The sequence below is a fragment of the Prorops nasuta genome, unplaced genomic scaffold (assembly GCF_024137725.1).
Source record: "Prorops nasuta isolate Cenicafe-Biocafe unplaced genomic scaffold, Cenicafe_Pnas_1.2 PNAS00025, whole genome shotgun sequence".
Lineage (NCBI taxonomy): Eukaryota > Metazoa > Arthropoda > Insecta > Hymenoptera > Bethylidae > Prorops > Prorops nasuta.
In genome coordinates, this window is record NW_027116822.1 from 3,707,708 (window position 1) to 3,721,171 (window position 13,464).

General features: G+C 31.4%; 4 protein-coding genes across 8 annotated transcripts; 3 read left to right on the plus strand and 1 right to left on the minus strand.

Moving 5' to 3' along the window:
- Positions 1-105: 105 nt before the first annotated feature.
- Positions 106-3,837, plus strand: LOC136782159 (eukaryotic translation initiation factor 4H-like). Of its 2 annotated transcripts, none has more exons than XM_066741372.1 (5): positions 106-173; positions 1,638-1,811; positions 1,891-2,135; positions 2,343-2,594; positions 2,684-3,837. In XM_066741372.1, the coding sequence occupies exons 2-5, from the start codon at positions 1,738-1,740 to the stop codon at positions 2,824-2,826; spliced, it is 714 nt and encodes a 237-aa protein (XP_066597469.1). In that variant the 5' UTR covers positions 106-173; positions 1,638-1,737; the 3' UTR covers positions 2,827-3,837. The 2 variants fall into 2 exon arrangements, with proteins under 2 accessions (XP_066597469.1, XP_066597468.1); XM_066741371.1 differs by lacking the exon at positions 106-173 and adding an exon at positions 186-828.
- Positions 3,838-4,517: 680 nt separating this feature from the next.
- Positions 4,518-7,974, plus strand: Sep1 (Septin 1). Its single transcript, XM_066741366.1, has 6 exons — positions 4,518-5,296; positions 5,455-5,647; positions 5,716-5,974; positions 6,104-6,469; positions 6,540-6,644; positions 6,716-7,974. Exons 1-6 carry the CDS (start codon positions 5,273-5,275, stop codon positions 6,846-6,848), a joined length of 1,080 nt encoding a protein of 359 aa, XP_066597463.1. The 5' UTR covers positions 4,518-5,272; the 3' UTR covers positions 6,849-7,974.
- On the minus strand, positions 7,932-10,088 carry LOC136782164 (mitochondrial import inner membrane translocase subunit Tim22). 3 transcript variants are annotated; one of them, XM_066741381.1, is made up of 5 exons: positions 10,016-10,088; positions 8,789-9,091; positions 8,522-8,706; positions 8,139-8,211; positions 7,932-8,068 (listed from the first exon to the last, which is right to left on the minus strand). In XM_066741381.1, exons 2-5 carry the CDS (start codon positions 9,039-9,041, stop codon positions 7,989-7,991), a joined length of 591 nt encoding a protein of 196 aa, XP_066597478.1. In that variant the 5' UTR covers positions 9,042-9,091; positions 10,016-10,088; the 3' UTR covers positions 7,932-7,988. The 3 variants fall into 3 exon arrangements, with proteins under 3 accessions (XP_066597478.1, XP_066597479.1, XP_066597480.1); XM_066741382.1 differs by lacking the exon at positions 10,016-10,088 and adding an exon at positions 9,970-9,986; XM_066741383.1 differs by lacking the exons at positions 7,932-8,068; positions 8,139-8,211; positions 10,016-10,088 and adding an exon at positions 8,260-8,447 and having other exon boundaries at positions 8,789-9,194.
- Positions 10,089-10,513: 425 nt separating this feature from the next.
- On the plus strand, positions 10,514-13,324 carry LOC136782158 (monocyte to macrophage differentiation factor 2). Of its 2 annotated transcripts, XM_066741369.1 has the most exons (6): positions 10,514-10,652; positions 10,945-11,136; positions 11,325-11,354; positions 11,556-11,801; positions 11,927-12,179; positions 12,263-13,324. In XM_066741369.1, exons 2-6 carry the CDS (start codon positions 11,042-11,044, stop codon positions 12,497-12,499), a joined length of 861 nt encoding a protein of 286 aa, XP_066597466.1. In that variant the 5' UTR covers positions 10,514-10,652; positions 10,945-11,041; the 3' UTR covers positions 12,500-13,324. The 2 variants fall into 2 exon arrangements, with proteins under 2 accessions (XP_066597466.1, XP_066597467.1); XM_066741370.1 differs by lacking the exons at positions 10,945-11,136; positions 11,325-11,354 and having other exon boundaries at positions 10,519-10,652; positions 12,263-13,319.
- The last annotated feature ends 140 nt before the right edge of the window (positions 13,325-13,464 follow it).

Here is a 13,464-nt window from a genome sequence, read left to right on the forward strand (position 1 = left end):
CATGTATCTGACGTACGACGAATCGCAATTCTGCATTCCATTTCCATCGTTTCTATTCACAATCACAAATCCACATCCATCCATATCCAATTCTGGATCAAAGCCATAACATGGGAGGTCTTAAAACAACATATAAAATACGCACACAAGCTTTGCCAAATTATTTGTGTATGGTTAGTGCGTTTGTGTCCTTTCCGTCGTTTTCATCTTTTCCTTAATCCAATCGAAACAGACAGAATAGACTCCCAGATCTCCTATCTCCAACTCCAAGTATATAGTTTGTTCCAAAGTTCCAATTCCAAATTTCTAATATTGTGCCTTATTTACTAACGCAAATAAAGCAACATGGCCACCGCCATCTTGCACTTCACGAAAAATTACACAAATAAAATAAAAAACACAATTGATTTAAAAATTTTCGGATCGTTTGATACTTCCTTCCTTAATTTTTCACTTAAACATAAGAGTAAACAGAGGAAAACGTTTTAGAGAAGGGGAAAGGAAGACGCTTCGAAATTGCTTTGTTCACCTTTCTCATAATTCTGCAAACACAAATTTCTCTGTCGTCATTCGACGTCGCAGTGTACAATTTTATAAAATTAATATTTCAAGGGCGTATTCTAACCTTAAAATCATTTTGTGCTTATCTGGTTAGCCGGTAATGTAAAATAGAGTGTATGCCGGATAGGTTTCGTTGGTTTTTAGGGGTAGAGGGGGGAGCACCAGTAAAAAGTGCCATCTTTAGAAGAGTAATTCGTTCGACCCGCGCGGTCCCGGTCAATTTCGTGCATCCAATATGGCTGGACGAGGTGGTTACGACGATCCGAGGCAAGTATAAAGCGTGTTTTACGTCTTCCTTAGGTATAACGGATTAAACAGGAAACGAGTGTCGATCCGATACTGTTAGGTGAACATAGTTTCATTGAAATAACTTCGATGATTGTAAATGTCGTTTTAAGGTTAAGTGAATTAGTGTCGCAGCACCTTGCAGGCGTGATGCTTCGAACACGCGGCTTTATTTTGGCCGGTTGGCCTAACAAACTTGGTTCTTCTATCATTCAACAACAAAACAAATCCAACACCTCGACATTTGACTTGACCACCTGCAGTATTAATATCAACCTCCCTCTATATTAAATTCATTTTACCGCTATTAATTTTCATTATACCAGAACTCATTTATTCAGACAGATAAATCACAGAGAAAATTGTGACATAATAGCAGTCTGATAAACAATTGACAGTCTAATGTTCTTAGTTCTAAGATCTACTGCAGTTATGTTATTCAAATGATTGTCTTAGTTGAATTCAGTATTGTAGACCTGGTTATTTACAATGCATTTTATCAATATCATGTCCATTTAGATTCATTTAATTAGTTTTATTGGTTTGTAGAGAAGTTTTGGGTCAAATTATGATACTGTAGCAATGTGAAAAATCAACATTTGTATTCCTGTCAATTACAACTGCATTAATCCAGTTAACAAAATATAAGACTAATTTTTGATACTTAGAGAATTTTCTGTCTCATCTTTATAAAGTTATTAGATTTTATGAAAATCCTCATTAGTGATCGTTTTCCTATCATCTTTAAGCTTCCTATAAACAATGCTTTTATTTATTTCTTATTTTTACAGAGATTATGGTGGTTCATACCGTAGTAATAGTAGAAAACCATTACCAACGGAACCACCCTACACTGCTTACGTAGGAAACTTACCAAATGGAATTGTTCAAATGGATGTTGACCAGATCTTTAAAAAGTATCATGTGAAATCTATTCGATTGGTGAAAGATAAAGAAACTGATAGGTTTGTTCTTAACATACAATTAATACCTCTTAATTGGTTTAATTACAAAATTAAATATTCATTGGTTATATCTTTACAGGTTTAAAGGATTTTGTTATGTGGAATTTGAAGATATTAGCGATTTAGAGTCAGCTTTAGAATTGGATGGATCAGTAGAAGTAGATGGACAAGTAATCAAAGTTGATGTGGCTGAGGGAAAACGAAATGACCGGGGAGGTGGTTTTGATAGGAGAGGAAGAACAGGAGGTGGAGGAGGTGCTGGAGGTGGTGGAGGATTCAGGGGGAGAGATGGTGGTCGTAGTGGATATGGAGGAGATAATTTTGGTAGTCAACCTATTAATTTAAATAATTGTCATGGGCATAACATGTTTCAATTTTATTAAGCATAACATAATCATAATTTCATCTTTTTAGACCTTTCTTTCTTATTTTTTTGTTTCACTAGATTAATAACACAAAAATTATTAGTGCTCCAGATTAGTGTGGTTAAAATTCTTTGCAGAAGTTTAGTTTTTAACATATTTTTTTCAGGAGCGTATAATGATAGAGGACCACAAGATCGTGGTAGACAAGGAAGTAGTTGGGATTCCCGGGGTGATTCACGGGGTAATCGCGGAAATTATGGACAATTCAACGATGATAGCGGAAGTGGTGGTCGAGACTGGTCTCGCAGTGGTGGAGGTGGGGTTGGGGCCAGATCCTATGGCAGATTACCCCCCCGAGGAGGACCCGATCGAAAATATGACGATTCGTATCAAAAAGACCCACCAGCACCGCCACCAGGTTCGTCCATAGCTCGCATGTATAGTTATATTGTTATGAAATAAACGATCCTAAAATGCCGATTGATAAATTTGATTGAAATTTTACAGACACAACTGGAAGGAAACGTCTTGTTCTAGCGAAAAGAACTATTCAAGATCCTGTTAATGCAATAGCAGAATCCAGCAAATCGAGTTCTATTTATGGTGGAGCGAAGCCACGAGAAGAAAAACTAAAAACCGAGGAAAAATAAATGACAGCATTGATTAAGAAACGTTCTTTTCCAACAAAATTTGGAAACATGTCTAAGATCCCTATATTTTTTAAATCACTACGGGGAAAGTCTCCTCTGATAAAGTGAAAATTACACACAATAACAATTTTTATTTACACCCTCGAGAGGGGAGTCTTCCCCAAAGAAGCCGTTGATTATAAAGAGTAAAGAAGGAAAGAAAGTATGAATGGTTGAAAAAAAGAAAAGCTAAGAGATTCATCGTTCTCTAACATTTTATTCGTGTTTTTATGGAATCGATTTTGTTCTTTTTTCGAATTCCCTTGTAAATTTTGCTTATTTTATCAACGAGGAAATAGAGTTTAAAATTTAGGTTTCATTGCAATAGGTGCGTGTACGTGGCCGGAAAACATAACGTAGTATTTATACTAAAATCATGTCCAATTAATCATCTTTGTCGAAAGGTATAAATAAGCACGTATGGTTTATCCTTTTATTAATAGTTACTGTCTTTACCGAGGGTAAATGTACAAATTATCGGAAGTAAAGTAAACGAGAATAAAACAAAAGGCTTACCACGCAAGTGCGTGTCACCTTCCTGCAGCCTGCGTCTTTTTAGATTATACTCGACAAAGAAAAACTGCAGCTCCCTCGAGTGAGTACAAATATCATAAACGATTCTGGATGATACTGCTGTTGATCACAGTTTACGGTTTTAAGAGCAATTGTGGGAAATAAACTTATACGACACTTCACACAAGCTACGCGGGACCGCCCCTCCCGTAGTGGAGAACGGCCAGTCACGCAAATTTCGAAAGTTAATGTCATTGATGGGAACATGCGGAATTATTATGCATTAATATTGTGTAACGGATTAATTAACTATTATGCTAACAAATAACTGTCTGTTGAATGACAAAATATCGTCGGCGACGAAATAGTGAATACAAACTTGAAATAATGATAAATATGTAAAACTATGCTTGTATATGATACTATTTCCTGAATAAAGTAGCTGTTTGCCTCGTATAATTTTCGTATCAAATATATCATTAGAATTTTGAGTAAAATAGAAGTTTTTCGCAAAACTACATTCTAAAGTCAAAATTATTGCTAACTTATTATATACAATTCGACATTGAAGAAACATCTCTCTTCTTTTAACTATAAAAAATTGTTCAAACTATAATCTTATAGTTAACGTTATTATTTCAACAATTGCAAATGTTTCTTCTGATGCATATGTTACATTGGTGGCATTTAGCAGAGACAACTGTTAAGAGAGCGACGTGTGTTATACTGACTCTGTTACTCTCTTAAAGTAGTAAGTGTTTAAAAATAATTGTTCAATAACTATACAACTGTTTTCTCTGCTGAATGTTACTATCAGTGAACGCTTTCCGTCATGAAAGATAAAAATAAATTTTACCATGTTACGGGGTAAAATTGAAAACTTACAAAATTGTTCAAAATTTCATATTTTAAATTAATGGGAAAGGTAAGAAAGATCAATTTTTTCTATTGTTTAATATCATTTAGTAATAGCTTTTACCCAGTCTGAGAAACATTAAATTTTTTCAGACCTATTGTGGACAAAATTTTACGTTTCCGCTTAACAAGTGCTATTGTATTTTTCTTTTTTTTTTTTTAATTATAACGCTTGTATTTATAGAAGTAAATAAGAAAGTTATATATATATATCGTATTTTGTCAGTAAGTCAAACAAATCAAAAGTATGCTTTTTTTTTAGATGTTTTATTAACAGGATCTCTTCTCATATCGATATTGCAGTGCAAAATACGATAAACGTTGAAATGATACGGCGTTATTCAATGAATGATTTGCATTTTAATTTTTTCGAAAATAGAAAGAACAGTTCCCGACGATAACTAAAATACTAAATAAATTTAAAATTAGTCTTCAAGTAGCGTCGTATGCCGTATCATATACATACATTTTCATTCTGTAATGTCGGTATGAGGGATCCCGTTAAATCACAAAATTTCTTGCCACGCCTTAATTTTCCATAATTGAGTTACCCCCTACTAGTTTTAATTAATACTGCAGTCATTTCCGGCAGTAAATTCGAATTGAAATCAAGGCTACATCAAAAGGACATTCATTTCATTTGACAGATTTGTGACAATGCTTTTCATTTGTTAAAAGAATCTTTTTCCACCAATCCCATGCAAGATGCGTATATTTGTACTAGTATAGTAAATATAGTAATGTAAAGTTGTAGGAGTTGGGGCCAAGAAAATATATAACCTTCCTTCCAACTCAACAATTTTTCTTTTTGCTTCTTCGTCTTCACTCCTCGTTACTTCTGTCAATAGTAGCGTCTATTAGATCGAGTCAGCCTTCCTTATTAATTCCCAATCCCATCTAATTAATTCCTACGTATTGGTTAGATTTAAAAGTGTCATTTTGTGAATTCTTTGTGAATTTCAACAATTTTACAAGCAAAATGTCCAATGAAAACGTAAAAGCTGTAAGTCAGTAGTTAATCCATTGTTTTGCTCGTTAATAATGCATTCTTAAACTTATTCTCTCAAAATTTAATAATTATTTTTGCCTTGATCATTTGAATTTATTCTCAGTAATAATGAAAGATAAGAAAACTTTTTAATTTCCTGTATCACTTTGTAGTTTGCCAGTTTAGAAACTCCTGGCTATGTAGGATTTGCTAATTTACCAAATCAAGTGCACAGAAAATCAGTAAAGAAGGGATTTGAGTTTACCTTGATGGTTGTTGGGGAATCAGGACTTGGAAAATCTACTTTAGTTAACAGTCTTTTTTTAACTGAATTGTACCCAGAAAGAATAATTCCTGATGCTGTTGGTAAGATTAATAGTTATTTTATTAAATTTCTAAATGAAGATGTTCTTATAATTGTTCAAAACTTTTAGAGAAAACAAATCAAACAGTTAAGCTAGATGCTTCCACAGTGGAGATTGAAGAGAGGGGTGTTAAATTAAGGCTAACTGTAGTTGATACTCCTGGATATGGCGATGCCATTGATAATACAGATAGCTTTCAAGCAATTATTCAGTATATCGATGATCAATTTGAAAGATTTCTTCGTGATGAAAGTGGTTTAAACAGAAGAAATATTGTGGATAATAGAATACATTGCTGTTTCTACTTTATTTCTCCTTTTGGTCATGGGTATTTAATTATATTTCTTGAAACAATAAATTATTCATTTAACTTTCTAAAATTTAATATATCAATTATAACAATTATTACAATTACTTATAATTCTTTATAATATATTAATTTTGTTTTTCTTCAAAGCCTCAAGCCATTGGATATTGAATTCATGAAGCAGCTTCATAATAAAGTAAATATTGTACCAGTGATAGCCAAGGCTGATGTACTTACTAAAAAGGAAGTTTTGCGCTTAAAACAACGCATTATGGAGGAAATAGAAAATAATGGAATAAAAATTTACCCTCTTCCTGATTGTGATAGTGATGAGGATGAAGATTATAAAGAACAAGTTAGACAACTGAAGGAAGCTGTACCATTTGCAGTTTGTGGTTCCAACACTTTATTAGAAGTTAAAGGAAGGAAAGTACGTGGTAGGCTTTATCCATGGGGAGTTGTTGAAGTTGAGAATCCTGATCATTGTGATTTTATCAAGCTCAGAACTATGTTAATGTAAGTTTACAAGTACAATATACTGCTTCTTAAAATTTTACCAGCTTTTCCAAATTTAAATTTTTTTCAGCACCCATATGCAAGATTTGCAAGAAGTTACTCAAGAAGTTCATTATGAGAATTATCGTAGTGAAAGATTGGCAAAAGGAGCTCCAGTTCCTCCACGACGCCAAACGTAAGAAAATATTAATTTTACATAGATAATTTATAAATGTTTCTAATTACAATTTATATTTAAAATTTTAGAATTGTAGAGTCTGAGAAAAATAATGCTGTTTCTGAAAAAGATCGTATATTGCAAGAAAAAGAAGCTGAATTACGTCGCATGCAGGAGCTTTTAGCTGTGATGCAAGCGCAAATGCAGCAACAGCAGCCTTAGAAAACGAAACCTATTAACGCATCAGCGAAACATCCGAGATTTTTGCCTTTAGGTGCCAAAATCATTAAAATCCATCACATGTGGATTACAGGTACAAATTTATTTGATCTATATTTACTACCAAGAAAAATAACAGATTTCTACAAACTGCTCTAAAATTGAACTGAAAATAAGCTTAGACTGTACATACTAACTATTTTTCATATAAGAAATCAAAAAGAGTTACTCCAGTCCAAAAGATATCAGATAAAGTGCCTTGGAATGTTTCACTTACCATAAAGCAAACTTTTTTACTATACAGTTTTTTATAAATTTTTTAAATAAATAATTCCTATAAACAAAGAAATTAACCAGTATACAAAGCTAATGAGTATATTCATTATTTTGCCATATTACAAATAGTATTCACTATTGAAAATGTATTAAACATAATCTAATTTAGACTCAAAATATTTATGTAACTATTTTTTGAATTTCACTCATAAAGATATTAGCATACATCGAATCTCAGAATACTGAAGTAATAAGAAAATAAAATGATACAGGATATAACTTGAAATAAACTATAATGGAAGACTGTTTCTTAACAAGAAATTAATTACTAAAGCATCTCCTTTTTACTGTGATAGGAACAGCAATTTAGAAAGTTTTATTTTTACATAACTTATGTATATTTTTCAAAGAATTCTAATATTAACATTGCCTATCTTAAAAATTAACTCAAGTGCCATGCCAAGGAAGTAATGGAACAAATCTGAATTTTCAAACTTTAGCTACTTATTAAAAATGGAAAACCACTACTTCAGTCATTTTTGCTCAAAGCAGTCATTCCTTTTTTCAAATAACCTTTTTACTATGATATAGTCAGTGGCTGATATTAGAGCTCTAATACCAAAGCTGTATTATGGAAATGACACATTAATGTGTAATCGAAATTTTCATGCAATGATATTTACTAAGTGTCAATTAACATAACTTTATTTTAAAGTATTGTACTTATTTTTAAGAATTTATACATTATGGACATAAGCTCTCTTTCCCTCTTTTATGTATATCTTACGTATTCTCGTCAAATGCGTTGATAACTTTTATAATATGTTTTATACAAATATATCTATTAAGATTACCACAAAGCCTTTATTATCTATGCATGTACATGTCAATCGCAAAAGAAAATGCTGCAAAACCTGCAGCTCCCACTATTCCTGCTTTTATACCAGCTAAAATAGAATATAAAATTAGAAATTTATATAAAATATATATATTTGTATTATGCTATATTAAAAATACCTCTAAGTCCAATTAAGCCACCGGTTACAGCCCCAGCATAGGTTCCATTTTTCCAGTCGGATTTCCCTCTATGCTAAAATAACAGTTTGATTAACTTTACATATTTATATATAATGAGTGTTTCACTTCATTGGTCAAAGAACATGGGCATACAAATTCATTTAGTTTTGTAACTATAATAGATGTCACTATTTTGCATAAAACCTTTCTGAATTTAAATAGATAGTACCTTTAAAGAGGTTCTATATATATAATAAAAATTGATATCTCTTATATTTTCAAGGATGAATAAATTTTTAAATCCCTGCTCTGGAATGAATTAAGTGAAATACATATCCTGCACAAAAGATAATTAAAACAGTTAAAAATATAGCTATACTTACTGATTCTATAGTACATTCAATAGCAGCAAACATACAGCCAATAACAGCAAAATTTTTTGCATAACTCATAGTTGTTGTTTTCATTTCTCTAAATACCTCTCTTGCAGTTTGTTGTTTTTCTATGGCAGCTACATTTGGATTAACACTGGCAGTAAACAATCCTATAGCAGCTCCTAATCCATATCCTAAAATTTTGCATTAATTAGAATCAACTTAAAACAGGTTTTATTATTTACGAATTCTAATAGCAATAAGAAATATAATTACCTAAAACACAGCTCATTATGCTCTTGAAAGCACAGCTTTCCATTATTCTTTCCACAGTTTTTTCTTCATTAGTTTTAATTACGACGGGCCCAACTAATCTAGGAATAACAATATTTTCCCTGTAACGTTGCTGATTTGAAATAAGTTGCACCGCTATTTTATCCAGGGTAACATCGTTTATAAATATCCTCCTCTCACTTTCATTAGTAGGAGGTATGGGAGTTTTATTAAGCTCAGAGCTAAAATATTTCATATCACCACCAAAGTTCCGAAGAACGTAACCTCAAAATTGCATGACATAACCTAACAAATAAAACCTGATTGCAACGACTGAGACGGTTCAGACGGTCGTATTCACAGTCATTCCTCCAACTCGACTCGAGTTTCAATACTATAGTTTACGTAACATATACTGTAGTATTTTAGCCTGAGTCGAGTTCGAGTCAAGGTGGAGGAATACGACCATGAGGCCGGTACGAGATGAAAAAATTTAGGGCTAAAAAGGCTAGAAATCTCCGAATTTGAAGACAAAAAAGCAGTTTTTATGTTCGGGAGCTCGAAATGAAGACACTCTGAAGTAAAACTAGATAAATTATATGATATAATAGGTGCTTTCCTTTTACACCAAAATTCAGTTAAATCTCAGTTATGTGACTCAGTTGAGTACAGTTTATGTTACTTAAATTGTATACAAATGAGTCGATCAGACTCACTTTAGGAGTTAAAGGAAAGCAACTAATCACCTTCACATAGAGTTGGTGTTTATCTAGGATGATTACTGTCAATTACTGTCTTTTTGTCTTCAAATTCGAAGGTTTCTAGCCCTGAATTTTTCCATCTCGCATTGGCCCTCAGTGGAGAAAATAAGAGTTAATCTGATTCAAATTAATTTGTTATTTTTTTTTGTGTACTGGGCTTTTAGGAATGAATTTCTATTTATTGTCCCACACATTCAATTTCATTTAAATTATGTCCACCGGTGTCCGGTGTTGAAGGTGAGGAGTATACAATATACAACTGTATAAACCCAGTAGATACACACATAGGTTGGTACATACTACTGTATACGTATGTATGTACATTGTACAATATCCATACTAATTACTACGGCCATTCCTGGCAAAGCTTTTGGTAATGATACTATTCTACATTATATTTATTGTACACTATGCTATAACTACCACATCGCTACGGAGAAGCTTTTAGACCTTAGAGGTTAATACATACAGAGTAGTATGTATTGTATGACAGTAGTGTGAGACGTGAGCCGTGAGTTATTCAATCGGAAGCCCTAGCTAAGTGCTACCCCCGCATCAGTCATTGAACAATGCACACAATCGACAATATCATTCTGATTTAAGTAAAGCCAGTTAATAGTCTCGAGGTTGTCATTAGTATTCTTTTTTTGTCTGCGCGTGCGCATAATGATAGTGGAATTGTAATGGAATTGGAAACCGATATTTAATATCGCCTTCTGACAGGCGCACACATCAGTTTAGTCATTTAAAACTGTTTGTTCTCCTGCTTCTCCTGCTTGCTGCTACCCTTGTCAGACTATTGTGTGTTTAAATTTCTGTTAATCATTTAATCCTTAGCTCCAAAATAGAAATGTTCCAAAAGTGTTAATATATTAAATATTCAAAAAATATTTTTAAAACACTGTTACATCTAAGGCTGAAACAAATACAATTTTAATAAGGAAAATTGTCTTTTTCAACAAATGTTTATCTGTTCCTGGAAGAAGGAAGCTTTGCCTTTACTATAAAGTTGTCATTATTAGAAAATTGGTTATGGATAATATTTGTATCCATAAGAGCATTACAAGCCCTATTAAGAATCTGCTACACTCTCAGCGCATAAAAGAGTAAGGAAATTCATAAATTATATATTCTTGTTTCATAAATATTTATTCACTGTTCTTACTTAATCCAGTACTACAAGAATGATTTGTATTTTTTGCTATCAAGAATAATTTTAAGCATCCTAGTATAAAATTTTGCACAAAGCTTTATTTATTTGCTAAATATACTACTAATTTTATCTTAAGATTTTAATTTTTATAATATTTTATATGATCATTTAAAGTCTTGCTTTTATTGATCAAAACTGTAGTAGATATCTTCTTTCTTCAATTTTTTTAATTTACTAATAAATAGTGAGGTTTGAGCTGCATGCAATGGTTAATTAGAAGCATGTAAGTCAATCATCCTGCTGTTTTGCTTATTGATGGATTGAATACTTCATCTCACTGGTATGTTATCAGCTGCCCTTGGTTACATGAAAATCTACTATCTTTATGTAGTTTTGGAATGGTTGGATCAACTAAATTATATAAAATTCACCAACAAGTATGTTAAACATTTTAAGAATATTTATTTTAAAATCATTAAATTTAGAATAAAAACTTGTTTTGTCAATGTTTAAAATGCTTTCACTCGAATATGAAAATTATAAAGCTTAGCTTAGATATATATACCTATTTATAAATGAATTGGTGCATCCTTAGCAATTAAAGATAATTCTACTTTATCACTAGTAGCTGCACACATGAGCAACTGCTTATAAGGTATAAAGTATTTAGTTTATCTTATTTTATATTATATAAGTAAGTTACTTACATAACAACTGATTGAAAAATTTTTGTTTATACTTGCAATTTTTCTCTTTTTACTAAAAAAGTAATGGTTTTTTATTATTATTCATTTGTTAGTATAATTTTATATTTATTAAAACCTGTGAAGCTATAGCATTTTCCTTATTGTTTTAGAATAAAATGGATGAACCCAAGAGCAACTACAAACCAAGCATATGTTCCAACAACTGTAGAACATATAGCTAACGTAATAACTCATGGTATTTGGATTATACCATCAATTTGGGGAAGTTTGGAGCTTTTAAAACGGTCAAAAACATGGACCCAGTTTGTATCAGCTTCTGTTTATGGGACATCCTTGATTCTGGTTTTTGCAGTTTCTACCTTTTTTCATACTGTGCATTATTGCAATCACAATAGGTAATTTAAAAAAAAAAGAAAAATTCATGAGAAAACCTATATATAAGAAACCTATATAAGAAACAGACTTACAAAGATTATAGTGAAATCTTACATTTCTATTATATAACAAAAAACTATTGCAGGCCACTGAAGGATACTCTACACAGATGCGACAGAGCAATGATTTATATTTTCATTGCTGCTAGTTATTTTCCATGGTTAAATATTGACTTGCTAACTAATGATGAATTACTAAGTACATTTCGTTATACTATATGGATTATGGCCCTTATGGGTATTGTATATCAACAAATATTCCATGAAAGGTACAAATTGCTGGAGACTATTTTTTATTTGATTATGGGATTAGGACCAAGTATAGCTATTGTCAATGCTGTAAGTAACACCCTAAACTTAATTTAACAGGAAAATAGAAAAATTTAATTAAAAATCAATCAATGACTAATCATTTATTACAGCACAATTATTACAATATCACAGAGCTAAAAGCTGGAGGAGCGGTTTACATTTTGGGAATAATTTTTTTCAAATCAGACGGTAGAATCCCGTTTGCCCATGCAATTTGGCATCTTTTTGTAGCTGCTGCTGCAGCATTTCATTATTATGCTATTTTAAATTATGTGTTCTCCAATGATGATTCAATTTTCAAAGACTCCCCAGTCCATAACCTGCATGAAACTCATTTGGAACTTTAGCCTTCCAAAAGTAAACAAAATTTTTATGTCAAAAGACATCTCTGATGCTAGATTGATACTGCTCAATGTATTCTTCCAGGAACTTCACTTTTTAGAAGAATTTAAAACCTTGAACTGTAGAATTTTTCTACAACTACAATTTTTGATGTTTTTAGTTAGCTAAATAATCGAACAATTTTATGCAATATGTAAATAATAATAAGCATTACAAATATGTACCTGAAAAACAAATGTAGCTTAAGAAAAGTGATAGGATCAAGCATCTAATAACATGAGGTAGCAATTACTCTTCTAGAATAATTGTACCTACATGGGGAAAGTTTTATCATACTTTTTTTATTTTGACTGGTTTTTAGAAAAAATGTTTGTTTTCATTTTATTCAGGTACTAATCGTAGTGCCAAAAATCAAAGAAATTTTACGATTATTTCTCTAAAATACCGTACGAATCATGACAAAAGCGAGAGTACAAAATTTTATTTTATAAGTAACGTATATACAGAAAATTTGTCAATCTGTGTGATTTGAATATATTTTACCATGTTATAAGATTAGAAATTATATGATTCTAAAGGAAATTTTACGTACTCGTGTTTTCATTAGAATCAATGAAGTGATATGTGTTAAGAGTACATAATGTTCTTTTTTTGACTTGATATTATACTCCTATTAATGCCAAAAGTGATAAGAGATAGCACAGAATAGTATACTAATAGAATAGTTAACTAATAATAATGACAGAAATTTTGAATGGACCAAAGTGAGAGTGCTATTCTTGGTTTTAGTGATTGATTATTCATACCAATGAAATTACTGGATATGTAAAATAAAATGTGATAATCAACAGTTTTAGTATTAAACTGTTTTTTTCTGATTAATATTAGTTTTTCCCTATTTTATTTTATTTTTAATAATTAAACTTATTAAATCACTTTCACATCATTTTATGATTCCTTTTAACAGGAA